Source organism: Arachis ipaensis, chromosome B8 (genome assembly GCF_059453495.1).
Source record: "Arachis ipaensis isolate K30076 ecotype BB chromosome B8, ASM5945349v1, whole genome shotgun sequence".
Taxonomy (NCBI): domain Eukaryota; kingdom Viridiplantae; phylum Streptophyta; class Magnoliopsida; order Fabales; family Fabaceae; genus Arachis; species Arachis ipaensis.
Window position 1 is genome coordinate 95,479,704 of NC_142443.1, and position 15,867 is coordinate 95,495,570.

At 37.4% G+C, this 15,867-nt stretch overlaps 1 protein-coding gene across 1 annotated transcript; it reads right to left on the bottom strand.

The window, feature by feature from the left end:
- Positions 1 to 11,758: 11,758 nt before the first annotated feature.
- Positions 11,759 to 15,643, bottom strand: LOC110265303 (uncharacterized). Its single transcript, XM_088497443.1, has 6 exons — positions 13,913 to 15,643; positions 13,208 to 13,802; positions 12,691 to 13,133; positions 12,492 to 12,557; positions 12,289 to 12,408; positions 11,759 to 12,205 (listed from the first exon to the last, which is right to left on the bottom strand). Exons 1-6 carry the CDS (start codon positions 15,641 to 15,643, stop codon positions 11,804 to 11,806), a joined length of 3,357 nt encoding a protein of 1,118 aa, XP_088353569.1. The 3' UTR covers positions 11,759 to 11,803.
- Between the last annotated feature and the right edge of the window lie 224 nt (positions 15,644 to 15,867).

Consider the following 15,867-nt stretch of genomic DNA (forward strand, 5'->3'; position numbering starts at 1 on the left):
GGGAAGTTTTCGAAAAAAATTTTTGAAAAAGAGTTAGTGATTTTTTAAAATGAAATAAAATTAAAATTAAACAATTAAACAATTAATTAATTAAAAAGAATTTTTGAAAAAGAGGGAAGAGATTTTCGAAAATTAGAGAGAGAGTTAGTTAGGTAGTTTTGAATAAGATGAGAAACAAACAAAAAATCAATTAGTTAGTTGAGAAAAGAGGGAAAGATATTTTTTTTATTTTTGAATTTTTATGATGAGAGAGAAAAACATGAAAATGATACAATGCATGAAAATTTTTAGATCAAAACAATGAATGCATGCAAGAATGCTATGAATGTCAAGATGAACACCAAGAACACTTTGAAGATTAAGATGAACACCAAGAACTTATTTTTGAAAAATTTTTTATGCAAAGAAAACATGCAAGACACCAAACTTAGAAATCTTTAATGCTTAGACACTAAGAATTCAAGAATGCGTATGAAAAACACCATACAACACAAAACAATATAATATGAAGATCAATCAAGAAGGTTTATCAAGAACAACTTGAAGATCATGATGAATGCAATGCATGAATGCAATTTTCGAAAAATGCAAGATGAGTATGCAATTGACACCAAACTTAAAAATTGACTCAAGACTCAAACAAGAAACACAAAATATTTTTGAATTTTTTATGATTTTCTAATTTTTTTTTTGGATTTTTCGAAAATTAATGTGAAAAAGAAAAATAAGGATTCCAAAATTTTTAAGAAGAATTCCAGGAATCTTTCAATATTAGCCCAAAGCTCCAATGAAAGGGTTGGACATAGCTTAATAGCTAGTCAGCTTTAGGATATAAATCAGGCATGCAACAGCTGATATTCAAATTAGCTTGCCTCTATGCTGATGGTTGGAAGCCCCTATCCAAAAGAATTAGACATGGCTTTACAGCCAGTCAGGCTTCAACATGCTTCATGAAACTCTAGAATTCATTCTTAAAAATTTAGAATAATTTTCGAAAACAGATGAGAAATTTTTGAAATTTTTTTTTTTGAAATTTTTGTTTTTTTTTTTTGAAAACAAAATAAGAAGAAAATTACCTAATCTGAGCAACATGATGAACCGTCAGTTGTCCAAACTCGAACAATCCACGGCAACGGCGCCAAAAACTTGGTATGCGAAATTGTTACTCTGAGGTTGTAAAATTTGTTGTTCGTTCTCTCCCTGGCAATGGCGCCAATAACTGGTGCACAATACGATGGTCCAAGCATAACTTCACAACTTCGCACAACTAACCAGCAAGTGCACTGGGTCGTCCAAGTAATAAAACCTTACGTGAGTAAGGGTCGATCCCACGGAGATTGTTGGTATGAAGCAAGCTATGGTCACCTTGTAAATCTCAGTCAGGCGGATATCAAATGGTTATGGAGTTTTCGAATTTAAATAATAAATAGACAGAAAATAAAGATAGAAACACTTATGTAATTCATTGGTGAGAATTTCAGATAAGCGTATAGAGATGCTTTCGTTCTTCTGAACTTCTGCTTTCCTACTGTCTTCATCCAATCAGTCCTACTCCTTTCCATGGCAAGCTTTCTGTAAGGGCATCACCGTTGTCAATGGCTACATCCCATCCTCTCTGTGAAAATGGTCCAAATGCTCTGTCACGGCATGGCTAATCATCTGGAGGTTCTCGATCATGCTGGAATAGGATTTACTATCCTTTTGCGTCTGTCACTACGCCCAGCACTCGCGAGTTTGAAGTTCGTCACAGCCATCCCTTCCCAGATCCTACTCGGAATACCACAGACAAGGTTTAGACTTTTCAGATCTCAGGAATGGCCATCCATGGGTTCTAACTTATACCACGAAGATACTAATAACTCGGACTCGGTCCCCTGTATTAGATATCTAAGAGATACTCATTCTAGCTTGGTTGCATGTAGAACGGAAGTGTTTGTCAGGCACGCGTTCATAAGAGAGAATGATGATGAGCGTCACATAATCATCACATTTATCATGTTCTTGGGTGCGAATGGATATCTTAGAAGCGGAATAAGTTGAATTGAATAGAAAACAGTAGTACTTTGCATTAATTCATAAGGAACAGCAGAGCTCCACACCTTAATCTATGGAGTGTAGAAACTCTACCGTTGAAAATACATAAGTGAAAGGTTCAGGCATGGCCGAGAGGCCAGCCCCCAAAACATGAGCACAGGATCAAAAATACAATCCAGGATCTTCCAAAGATGTCTAATACAATAGTAAAAAGTTCTATTTATACAAAACTAGTTACTAGGGTTTATAGAAGTAAGTAATTGATGCATAAATCCACTTTCGGGGCCCACTTGGTGTGTGCTTGGGATGAGCATGAATGTTACACGTGTAGAGGCTCTTTCTGGAGTTGAACGCCAAGTTGTAACGTGTTTTTGGCGTTCAACTCTGGTTCGTGACGTGTTTCTGGCGTTTAACTCCAGACTGCAGCGTAGAACTGGTGTTCAACGCCCTTTTGCATCGTCAAAACTCGGCCAAAGTATGGACTATTATATATTGATGGAAAGCCCTGGATGTCTACTTTCCAACACAATTGGAAGCGCGCCATTTTGAGTTCTGTAGCTCCAGAAAATCCACTTTGAGTGCAGGGAGGTCAGAATCCAACAACATCAGCAGTCTTTCTTCAACCTCTGAATCTGATTCTTACTCAAGTCCCTCAATTTCAGCCAGAAAATACCTGAAATCATAGAAAAACACACAGACTCATAGTAAAGTCCAGAAATGTGAATTTAACATAAAAACTAATAAAAACATCCCTAAAAGTAACTAGATCCTACTAAAAACATACTAAAAACAATGCCAAAAAGCGTATAAATTATCCGCTCATCAGTACCAGTTTTGGCGTTTTACGCCAGAAAAGGGTCTCTGGCTGGCGTTTAGACGCCAGTTTGGGCTATCAAATCCTGGGCAAATTTTGGACTATTATCCATTGATGGAAAGCCCAAGATGTCTACTTTCCAACGCAATTGAGAGCGCACCAATTGGGCTTCTGTAGCTCAAGAAAATCCAACTCGAGTGCAGGAGGGTCAGAATCCAACAGCATCTGCAGTCCTTTCTCAGCCTCTAAATCAGACTTTTGCTCAGGTCCCTCAATTTCAGCCAGAAAATACCTGAAATTACCGAAAAACACAAAAACTCATAGTAAAGTCCAGAAATATGATTTTTGCATAAAAACTAATAAAAATATAATAAAAAGTAACTAAAACATACTAAAAACTACCTAAAAAGAATGCCAAAAAGCGTATAAATTATCCGCTCATCAGTGGTGCTGCTTTTGTGCAAAGAGCATAATTTAGCTCCAAGCGTACGCATGGATGACGCGTACGCATCACCTCTCTTTTCTGTGTTCTACGCGTACGCGTGGTCGACGCTTACGCGTCACTTTCCCTTTCTGCTTTTCACGTGCACGCGTCGCCCATGTGCGCGCGTCGCCTTCGCGCCCTGTTTCTCCCCTATTTCTTCTCCTTTCTTCTTCTTTCTTCTTCTCTCCTTCTTCTTTCATTCTTCTTTCTATCTACCTTTCTTCTTCTCTCTTTTTCCTCTCTTACTTTCTTCTTCTCCCTCTCTTCAAAATTCCACTTCTCATTTTCTTCTTCTCCCTCTCTTCAAAATTTCACTTCTCATTTTTCTCATCTTTCATTTTCTTTTGTCCATCACATTTGCTTAATTTCATTCATCGCATTTTAATTTTGTTTTTATAACTTGTTCTTATTTTCTTTTCTAAGTTTCTTATTTTAATATTGGTGTTGAATTTTCCTACTCAATTGTTGAGAATTTCTTGGATTATTTTGATCCTTCTTGACTTGTTTGATATTGTTGGGTGATGAAATTTTTGGGTCAATGCTTAATCTTTGATGACCCTTGCATCCTTTGTGCATTGATATAAACTCATATTGTCTTTCACGACCCACACTTTCCTATTTGAACTTGATGCTTCTGAGTGTTCTCTTCATGCCATTTGCTTGTGCTTTGATTTTACTCTTGCATCAAGTATTAGTTGATATGCCATTCGCTTACATTGCTTCCTCACTTACGTGTTGTAGCTACCATGTAATTGAGAACCTTACTCTTATTTGGCATTAGCCCCCGCCTATGTTCTATTTGCGTTGATATCTTTGTTGTAGGCTTAATTTTCTTTCTTTTTCTTTCCTTTTAGGCTGGCCTCCAAGAAGGGAAAGGAAAAGCTTTCAAATGGGGTGACAAACAAGTTCCTCCACGTGACCTTTTGAAAAAGCTCATCAGTTGTAGCAACCCATCCACCTTGCTCTTCTTTGCATGAACCGAGCACGGTGCAATCTTCAAGTGTGGGGAGGTCGTCCGACCGACTACCATGGGTAACAATTTCTTTTTCCAACACCAATTCTTAATTTCCTTTGTTAGTTAGTTGTTGCATTGCATGTTATGTTGCATGATAGTTAGAGTTTGTATATATTTTAACCATTTTTATGTTAGGACTACTTGGTTAGAGTGATGATTTCTTTTCCAAGAAAACTGTTTTAGGGCACCCTACCAATTTGAAAATATTTTTTGTGTTGAACTTGCTTGAAGGAATTAATTTTAGAACATGATTTTTGAGATAAGAACACATAAGCATGTGATTTTTTAGCCCGATTGTGTGGTTACATCTTATAACCACTATTTTCCATTCTTGTGTGCACTATTCTCTTTCTATGATTGCAATCTTTGATTTGTTTGATTCTTTATGTCCATTATTTCGTGTATGAATGCATTTATATGATTGAGACCATCATTTCATTTAGATCACTCACCCAAACAGCCTACCTTTCATCAACCATTGTTAGCCAATTTTGAGCCTATTCAACACCTTTTGTTCTTAATTTTAGCACATCACTACCCCTAAGTGAAAAACAATAAATGTCCTCTAATTTGGATCTTTGATTAGCTTAGGCTAGTGAGAGTGTGTGTCATTTAAGTGTGGGAAACTTGGAAACATTGGTTGAGGTAAAAGTGTGTTTTTGTATTTGTTATTGAAGATATTGGGAATTGGGTACACACTCATGTATTGAATGTTTAAACCATATGCATTGGTACCTTTGTATATACTTTAGTGTGAAAAAAAAATGATAAAGACAAAGAAAAAAATATAAAAAGAAAAAATAAAATAGAAAAAGAAAAAGGAACCAATAAAAAGGGGACAAAAATACCCCAAAGCAAGGCAATAATAACAATGCATATGGAATGTGAATTGAAGAGAATACATGAGTATGTGAAAAAGTGGGAATCATGGGTAGCTAGGTGGTGTATTAGAATTGTATAGGTTGTTATATGTGTTTGGTGAGAGCTTAGGTTAATCAAAGATTCGAATTTCAAGATCACTTAGTCATATATATATCCTTACCTTTACCCTAGCCCCATTACAACCTATGAATAAGTCCTCTGATAAATGTATGCATGCATTGAATAATTGTTGATTGTTAGATGAAAAATAAATCATAGAAATCATTATTAGAAGAGAATTGAGTGAATCAACCCTATACACTTGAGGGACTAGAGCGGATACACTTCCGGTGAGGGTTCGATGCTCAATTCCTTGTTCCCTGCTTTCACGAGCTTTCTTCTTGCAAGTCTACTTATACTTTATTTTGAGATTTGAATTGGTGGAATTCATGAATCATCATGCTATGTGAGCCCTACTTGCTTATATATGTTCTTGGAGATTGATTCATTTTTAACCAAGTAGGTAGAAGTATTTTGCATTTAGTTGCATTCATGTAGATAGATTGCATTAAATAAATGTTCATACCCGCTTTTCTTGTCCTTCTTTATTCTTAGCATGATGACATGCTTGGTTTAAGTGTGGAGAGGTTTGATAAACTCCAATTTTGTGGTTTATCTTGTGTTGAATTTAGGGGATTTTATCAACTTATCTCACACTTATTCACTAAAATAGCATGGTTTTGTAAACTCTCCCTAATTTGTGCTTAAGAGTGAAAACATACTTTTTAGGCCTTAAAATTGTTAAATTTAATTTACTTTAATTCTATTCGATGCCTTGATATGTTTGTTTGAGTGATTTAAGGTTTTGAAGGCAAGAATGGCTTGAAAGAAATGGAAGAAAAGCATGCAAAGTAGGAGAACTCATGAAGAAATGAAGGAATTGCTAAGTTGTCAATCCTGACCTCTTCGTACTAAATCGATCATAACTTGAGCTACAGAGATCCAAATTTAGGCTTTTCTAGTTTCATTGGAAATCTAACATCTGAGGCTTCAAAATAATATGCAATTTGTCATAGTTTCCTTGCAGTTAGGGGACGCGTGCGCGTTGCAGTATCAGCGTGACTCACTTAAAGGCAACACGTGACCAGCGATTTCTGAAGCATTTTGGGCCCAATCCAATCCATTTCTGATGCTATTGAACTAGGGATTGAAGGGGGGGGGGGGAATGAACCAAGTAGTCATAGGAGAGTTTTTATCATGTTTTAGGTTAAAATTTTAGAGAGAGAAGCTCTCTCTTCTCTCTAGAATTTAGGGTAGTTTAGGTTAAATTTCCTTAGATCCAACTTTTAATTCTTGTTTTTATTTCAATTTTCTTTATATTTTAGTGTTCTATTTTCTTAATCTTCTTAGTTTTTCTTGTTAATTTCTTTTTTGCTCCCTTTTATGTTTATGAACCCTTGTTGGACTTCGATTTCTTCTAATGCAATTTTATGTTCCCATGTCTTTTTATGTTTATCTTAGTTGCTTTTATTGATTTCTTGTTTGTGTTAGTTATGGGTTTCATTAATTCTTAAAATTTGTGATGTTTACTTTTATTGCACTCTAGGTGTTTGATAAAATATCTTCACTAGTTATAGAGTAGTTTTCTTTACTCTTGGCCTAGGCTAAGGGAATTGGGTGACCTTGAGTCACTGGGTTTCATTGAATTGGTGATTCGAGAACTCTTAGTGGTCAATTTGATACCCATTAACGCTAGCCTACTACTAAGTCAATTAGTAGCTAGGTTGGGACTTATGGGTTGAATTTGATCAAGCCTATTTGACGTACTTCAAGCATAGAAGTAGACTTGATGGGTTGGTCCCTCATAATTCTCAACACATGGATTGTAGACAAGGATGGTGATCTCAATTTCCATGCCTTAGCCAAGAGTTCTTTTCCTTTCCTTTATTAGTTAATTATCATTTACTTTCTTGACATTTACTTTTCTTGTCAAATGTCAAATCAATCCACCCTTGTTCCTTCGTAGCTAATAATTGAGCACTTCATTGTAATTCTTTGTGAGACGATCCAAGGTTTAAATACTCTCGGTTTTTATTGGGGTTTGTACTTGTGACAATCAATTTTAAAACTTTGATTGAGTGTTATTTATTGGTTGGGAACTATACTATCAACGGAACTACTTTGTGTGAAATTCCTAACCGACGATAACACTTTTTCAGTGGGTGATGCGTACGTGTGACAAGAGGACCCAACGCTTGCCTCCAAGCTCGCACACAAGCGCCCAGTGACCTAGCGCTCGTCTCCACGCTCGTTGTAGCGCTCACCACCAAGAGCACCTTTGACAAGGTCACATGTACGCTTGGGCGACTCGTACGCATGACAGAGTAAACCAGCGCCATGCTTGCAAGGCAGCGCAGTGCTCTCCTGGACCAACTCACGCTCGTGTCAGCGCTCATATGCATGCTTGTGGCTAAGCGCCAGAATCAAGGGTCACGCATACATGTGGGCAACGCATACGCGTGACAGGTGCAGCCAGCGTCAAATATGAAGCATGCTCGCCCAACCCAGCGCCCACACAAGCGCTAATACATGCAAGAGAACCCTGGAGCATCAGTTTAGTCACTTAAAATGCACTCAACTTCAAGCAAGCAAGCCCACCAATTACCACTCAATCAAGGCCACAAGAATAATATAGAATAGTTCATTTTCATTTGATTGTTATTTGCTTTCAATTTAATTTGAGTTTGTAATTTAGGAGAACCTATATATAGGCCTTAGTTTCATGATAGGAAGCTATTCCGAAGGGAGATATTCCAAGGGGGAGTCTTCGGGCCCCTCTCTTCTCTCCACACTTCTCTTCTCCTACACTTTCTTTCTTACATTGTAAATGTTTAGTTATGGGTCACTAACTCTTTTTATTGAGAAAGAGAGCTCTATTGCAATTCAAATGGGTTGATTTTTTTTCATTCTTCATCTTCAATTCTTCTTTTATTGTTCCTTTAGAAAGAGTCTTTGTGCTTCATAGATCCAATTAGTATCGAGAGAGGGATTTGATCTACTTGTATTTCATGATGAACTTGAGAAAGGAGTTATAAAATTTAGTTTGAGGCTCTTCTCTCATAATCCTCTTGATCATACATTCTTAGTCTGGTATGTGACATGTAACCACTTTGAATTGAGGTCTTGAGGGTTGTGTGGCCTTTAAATTAGAAATTGAACTTCATCTCTTCTCATGACCAATTAGATCAAGAGATTGACAATTGATTAAGTTGAGAGAAATCAAATCACCAAGAGATTGGAGTTTAGTTACTTATGATTTGCCAAGAGATCAATGATTGCATGATTAAAGAAGAGATGAGAATTGTTGATCCTGAGAGTGCAATATCTCTTAATCACAATGCTTTCTTTTTATTTTACTTCTAGTAATTTACCTTTCTGTCATTTACTTTCTTGCACTTTACATTCTTGTACTTTCTATTCCTTGCATTTTACTTTTCGACACTTTATTTTCTTGCACTTTACTTTTACGTCATTTACTTTTCTTGCATTTTATTGCTTTCTTTTAATTTCTAGCCATTTACAATTTTTGTTGCTCATCATTCCAATATAAACTGTCTAACTAGAATGATCAACTAACTATTGATTGCTTAATCCTTTAATCCTCGTGGGATCGACCTCACTCCAAGTGAGTTTTATTACTTGATACGATCCGGTATACTTGCCGGTAGTTGTACGGAATTATAATTTTTTCGTATCAGGTTTTTGGCGCTGTTGCCGGGGATTAATTGTGATTAACAAACTATCGGTGGTTGATTACCTAGATTAGACATTTTTTTTCTTTTTGTTTAAGTCAGTTAATCTCTTTTAATTTTCTATTTTCTCTTGCTAGGAAGGTGTTTGTGTTATTGCCTCACTAAGGATTCCTTATTTGTGACATAAGGAACTTCAATTTCTCTTAGGGATTGTGTTTAATACAAAGTATCTTCAAGTAAGAATGGAGTTTACTTCATCTTTTGATCAAGTAAATTTGTAGTGTCCTCCATCACACCATCAGTACAGAAAAACACCTCTCTCTCAATGTAGTAAAATAATAACAAACTCCAACTTTATAGGCAGAAGACTCACCTCGCAGGTTCCGTGTTGCACGACACATGTCCAACACGCAGGATGCGTGTTGCTTGCATGCTTGACATCTGTCCAACACACAGGGTGTGTATGGCTTGATGTTCGCCACGTGGATAGATGCCTGTTGCTGCTGATTAGGCTACGTGTCTATCGCGCTGCATGCATGTTTAGTTAGGACGTGACTTGTGTGTTGCACCTGCTATATCTGCAACATTCACTCACCTATATATACACCAAAAAATTCTATTTCCAACAAAAATTTATGTCCTTTTTCATATTAAAATTTTTTAGCCAAAAAAACCTCTATTTCATTAAAGGTCCCTTACCAACGATTTAGTCGCCGATCAAATTAACCACACAAAAAATTTAATATAATTTTTTATTAATTAAAATTACCTACACTGAGGCCTTCTGAAATATTAAAAAATAAATTAAAATTAATATAAAATACTGCTACGTGTTATAGATGCCATGAGCATTGATAATTTTAATAAATAAAATTAAAATTAAATAACCGAAATGCGTTATATATGAATGTCCCAGCCGTCAGTAAATGGAATTTCAATTAAAAAAATTTATCAAAGCCTTTCCAACGTCGTGGCCATCGGTAACATAATTTAAAATAATAAACTTATTTAGAATTTAGAATTTAGATGGACTTATTTGAGAAAAAAAGTTTTTTTTAATAAAAAATATTTTTATTTAATTTTAAATTTATTTAGGTACATTCTAAAAAAAATTTTTAAAAAAAAATTGTTTTTATTAGAAGTCAAAAGTATCTTATTTAAAAAAAAAAAAAGGAGCAGAACAAGAAGACATTTTTAATATTTAAAAAAAATAAATATTTTATAAAAACTAATCCAAATTGACTGAAAAATATTTGTAGTTATTTCCAGTGGCCTCATCGTTAACTGTTGGTAATATCATTGGCGCTAATATGTGGCAAACTTTAGAGTGAACACCCAACCCGGTCCCTGTCCTTTTCTTCGATGGACATCACGGCCCTTGTCCAAAAAAAAGAGACATATCGGTCCCTGTCCCATATTTTTGTGGGACTTCCCGGTCCTTCCGTCATCTCCCCTGACCAAAACAGACGAAACTTGCCTACGTGTCAGTTAACTTTGCTGAGTTGGAGGTTAATAGTCTGTTAAGTTCCACGTGGCCATTGAGAAATGGACAGGGGTCGATTTGTCCCCCTTTGGTGACCTAAAACTACGTCGTTTTAGTGGTCATTAACGTTGCTATTAGGGAATGGTAAGGGGTCGTTTTGTCCCACTCTAGAAATAAAAAACGAGGTCGTTTTTAGTCTCCACTGAAACACAATGGTTTGAAATTGATTCGACATTGCTAATCTCTCACTCTTCTCCCAACCCAAATACGAACCCTAGGAGACCATGATTGGTAATGGAGAGCGTTGTTCATCATCAAACCCACGAAGCAGAGACGATGTAGGCTGGGGCCTAAATTCTGGTGGGAGTGCTGGAGCTCCGAGGAAGAAGAAATGGGTTGCCCCAATTTGTTATTGTGGTTCTCATGCAATATTGTTTATGTCAGGGACGGTGAAGAATCCAGACAGATTATTCTTTCGCTGCCCAAAATTCAAGGTAGTTTTTGAGGGTTTAGCTAATTTTTTGTTTTTAATTTCTATTCCATAGATGATAACAAATGTTAAACTTTTTTGTAGACTGGAAAATGGCATTGCAACTTCTTTGCATGGCTAGATGATTATGTATCTTCATGTAGTGAGGATGGTAACAAGGCTGTGTCATTTGGTGCATCAAAGCAGAAGCAGAATCGATTGGAAGGCCATGGTTATGTGGTGGATAACAAAGTTAATGAGTTGGAGGAAAGATTAATTAGTTTGGAGGATCAGTTAGATTACTGCAAACTGAAAATGGGTGAAAGTAGATGTATTAGGTATGGGTTTAATTTGTTAGCATTTCTGGGTGGGGTTGTAATTGCAAGCTTGTTTAGAACAAGTGTGTAAGAATTTCATAGCTGAATTTTGTTATTTCACTAAGTTGAGTTGTGAACAACACTTTTGATGATGAATGAAGCAGGGATTATTGTGTTGAATTTGTAAAATTTGAACCATGGCCTGTGATGAATGTTAAATCTCATCCCTATATTGATAGATAATGGCATATATGTCATGACATAAATTTAACAAATATGCATCCTAGCTAAGTAGAACTAAGTATCTACAGTCAAAGAAAGATCCATGTTAATATATTGATAATTAAGGAACAGTATAGTTGTTGAAACAACTTAACACATAAGATGCTATACAAAATATGGGCAGCAACATGGCCCTGAGTTAGATAACCAAAATATAGGGATCTCAACCAAAAGCCCTATGCCTAAAACCAGTAGTAGTAAGTAGAAAAATATAGAAATTTTTTTGAAGCAAAACATGTGTCCTAAAGGCTTGTAGCCAAGATACAAAACAGCAACAAAAAGTACTCCAAGTTCACATCTTCTTAGGTGGCCTAAGTCCTGGACGCCTGAGCCCGGGAGTGGGTACAAATTTGAAAATCCTTGAAGCAGTTCCCAAGCTTGCAGCAGCCATTGTTTCTGCTGATATTGCACCACCTCCACTTGTTGGAGTTGTCGAAGGAGTTATTGGACCATGAGTAGGATTTGCCGAAGCATGGGACGTAAGTGCTGGACCTTGTCCTAGTTGAGATTTGAACCAGAGTGTAGGCCTTGGTGCTGGTGGGGGTGTGGGCATGAAACTTGACATGTTGGGTGTTGGTGGAGGTGCGGGCCTGATAACAGGGTTCTTTAACCTTAGGGTTGGATTGGATTGAGTTGTGAAGACTACATCAGATGACCCTTGTTGAATGTTGGTTGGATTTGTAGCATGCTGGACCTACAAAGAATTTTTGTTATAGTCCCAGATAATTTATGAAAGCAAAGGTAATTAGCTTTAAAGTATTAACAAGATAACTTTACCTCCTCTGATTGTGGTGCATTTTGTGACAAAGGAATCTCTTGAGGTGTACCTTCTGGAGCTACAGCAGTTGTTTTTTTCTCTCCTTTTGGTAGTTTCTTCTTATCTTTCTTAGCTTTTTCCTAACAATGATAACAACAACACGAACAAGAGTTAAATACATATAACAAAGGCTATTCAACTAGGACAAGACTAACAAAACAACCTTATGGTTCACACCAACTCCAGCCACATTAGTGGCCTCATTGCAGTTTCCATGTCCTCCTTCCTGCTATCATATACAACAAATGAACATTACCAAAATTTTTTTTAGCCAACTAAACCCCCGACTAAAATAAATTGAGACATTTAAACCCCTAACCACTTAACTTTAAAGACAAATCGATCCCTACTTAGTTCCATACCTGCAGATTGGTTGTGTTCTTAGAGACATCAGCTCCAACTGAGTTAGACTTCTTCTTCGCTCCATTTGCCCTCCTTTCCTTTTTGGTCATTGGTTTCCAGTTAGGATCCATTGCAGGATTGGTGCATGTTTTATAGTAGTGTCCTTTCTGGCCACATTTGTTACAAGTGACTTCAAATGTTTTCTTTGCCTTGTTGGGATTTATCTCAGTTTCCACTGGATCGATTCTTCTCTTTACCTTTGGTCGATGTGCTGGTCGTTTAATTGGTGGAGGCAATGGCCTTGGGGCATCAGTGGGCTCCCAATACTCCTCACTATTTACAGGCTTCATTGTGTGGGCGTAAGTAGCTCTGATTGAGTCCATTGTTAGCCACGTGTGCACAAAGTCTTCAGGGTTCACACCAATTTTGTACATCGCTGCTACTGCATGTCTACAAGGCATACCTGAAAATAGTACTCAGTTAGATGCATATTAAGATAAAGTCACAAATATATTTTAACACTAACCATGACCATACCAGTTAACTGCCAAACGTTGCAGGTACAGGTCCTTTGTGCAAGGTTAACCCCAACCTTGTGTCCTTGCCTATGAACCTCAAAGAGGACTCTATCACTATCACCTGCCCAAATAGCTCTCCACTTACTTGCTTTAGGCTTGATGAATTCTTCCAACCTTTTGTGCTGAACTGGGGCTAGTTTTCCAGTATGATTTTCTAATTTCTTCTTGTGTAGGGCCATCTTCCTCATGACATAACACCTCAGATCATCTATCATTGTTAGTATGGGTCTTCCTCTATACTCAACTATTTTCGCGTTCCACACCTCGCACATATTGTTTGTGATGTTGTCTACTTTCGGTCCATGGCTGAAATAAGCTTTTGCCCACACAGCTGGATCAAACCTTTGTAGGTATTCCCATGCTCCCTGATTGATATTTTTCATTTTCTCCATTGAGGCTTTAAATTCCTGGATAGTTGTCTGCCTAGCACATTCCCATACAAGCTGCTTTGTCTGCTGATCCTTGAAGTGTTTGATGAAGTTCTTCCAAATGTGAAGTACACAATTCCTATGATGTGCGTTAGGCATGACCTCCTTCATTGCCAACTCCAGCCCCTGTTCTCAATACAGTCCAATCCAATTCATACTCAAAAACTGGAAGTTCTAACAATGAATCTAAGTCAATAAAAGTACATATAAATGAAAATTAAGTCAATACATATTACCTTTTGTTGATCTGAGATAAAGTTCCACCCATGTTGCCCAACAGCTCCCAAGTCTTCAGCCAACAGAGTCAGGAACCACTTCCAAGTGTCCTTGCACTCATTCGGTACCACTGCAAAAGCCACCACATAAAAGTGGTTGTTGGCATCTTGACCCACTGCACTTAACAGTTGTCCACCATAATACCCTTTTAAAAAGCATCCGTCTAATCCAATTAAAGGCCTACACCCCTCTTTGAACCCCTTCTTACAGGCTTCCATGCATATGTACAACCGATCAAATAGAGGGAGAGATTCAGGCTGAGGAATAACCTCCATCAGTGCTGTTGAACCAGGGTTACTTCTATGTAACTCCATCAGGTAATCCCGAATTTTCCCATACTGAGCTCTCTCATTGCCTAATACAACCTCCCGTGCAGCTTTCAATGCTCTGCTAATCATCTTTGTACTAACATGGACATTGTATTCCTCAACCATGTGTTCCATAGCCTGTTTCGGCTTCATATCAGACTGTGTTAGAAGCCTCTTAACCAATTTGGATGTAACCCAGGCCCTGTCAGCTAAGTTGCTTCCAAAGTCCCTTCCACAGTTATGCTCATTAAATAGAGTTTTCACTTGATAGCACCTATTGGCACTATTCCAAGAAGTCAATATCAACCACGGACAAGATTCTCCAGCACATGTAGCCCTTACTCTTTGCTTCTCATTCTTAATGTATATAACATCCTTACCTTCATAAACAAAATAGTCTTTCAGAGCTTGTTTGAATACATCCATTGTAGGAAACATCTGTCCAACCTTAAACTCCACTTCACCATACTCAGTGTCTTCATTATATGAGTCAAATGCTGTCCTCCCCTCATCATCACTAGAAATTGGACTGTTGAAGGCTTCACTTTCGTATTCATAGGGCCTTTCATAGTCACTATCATTTTCTAAATTATTTGGGTCAATGTTGGATCCATAATGTAGCCCACCATCTACAGGGTCACTACTTTGATCCTTACTTGGGCCTGCATCAGCTGCATGAGGCCCACTTTTATCCTTGCTCCCACCATTAGACTTTCCATCCTTCAAGATATGCTTTCTCCTCACACCAGAATACTTCCTTGAGGCCACCCTCTTAGCACTACTAGGGGATATGTCTTTGTCATTACCTTTCTTCTTGTTTTGTGTTACTACTTTTTTTGGAGTAGACTTCTTATCTGTCTTCTTCTTAAGCACTCTCTCATCAGAACTAGTGTCAGAGTCCTCCTCATAACCAGCTGGAGGTGGTTTCCATGCCTCATCCTCGGCACTTTCATATCCGTCATCAGAACTTGATGAAGAATCACTCAAACCAACATTTTCACCTGCCAAGCCATCACCTACCACCTCTGGCATATCTACAGGATGGTCAAAATAAATGTAAAACTCCTCACAGTTCCTGTTCTTGAGTTTGTTCTCCCTCATCTCATTAATCTCATGATCACCCTTAATGGAATGAAGCCCAGCTTCCATATCAGAGGCCAATATGTCATACCAATACATCTCCTTATACTCAACATAACCCAACTCTTTAAATAAAACAACCAAATCAAAAAAATTCACATAATCCAAATCCATTGGTGGGAACCTCTTCACTTTACCATCCACATAACTCATATATCCCCCACTGTCTCTCACAAACTTCCCCCCGTGATGAAACACGGGAACAGCAAAATATTCAGACATCTGTAGTATAACATAATGCATACATTAAAGCAGAAACTAGCATACAAATTAAATTTGACTCCATTTCAATTTCACTTTTAAATTAGAAACTCTAATTCATTTTCTAACTTCACTGACATTGTTTACTATTTCTATTCTTCCTGGACCACAGAAACAATGTACATGCCAAAGTATGGGGGACTTACTGAAAATGACAACACACATTTGAAAAGGCAATGGAAGGACCACACTAACCTGGCACGTCG

Coding starts and splice junctions, on each gene's coding strand:
- LOC110265303 (XM_088497443.1), bottom strand. CDS start 15,643: ATGCATTATGTTATACTACAGATGTCTGAATATTTTGCTGTTCCCGTG. Junction 13,803..13,912: donor TTATCTCAGATCAACAAAAG/GTAATATGTATT, acceptor TATTGAGAACAG/GGGCTGGAGTTGGCAATGAA. Junction 13,134..13,207: donor CAACGTTTGGCAGTTAACTG/GTATGGTCATGG, acceptor TACTATTTTCAG/GTATGCCTTGTAGACATGCA.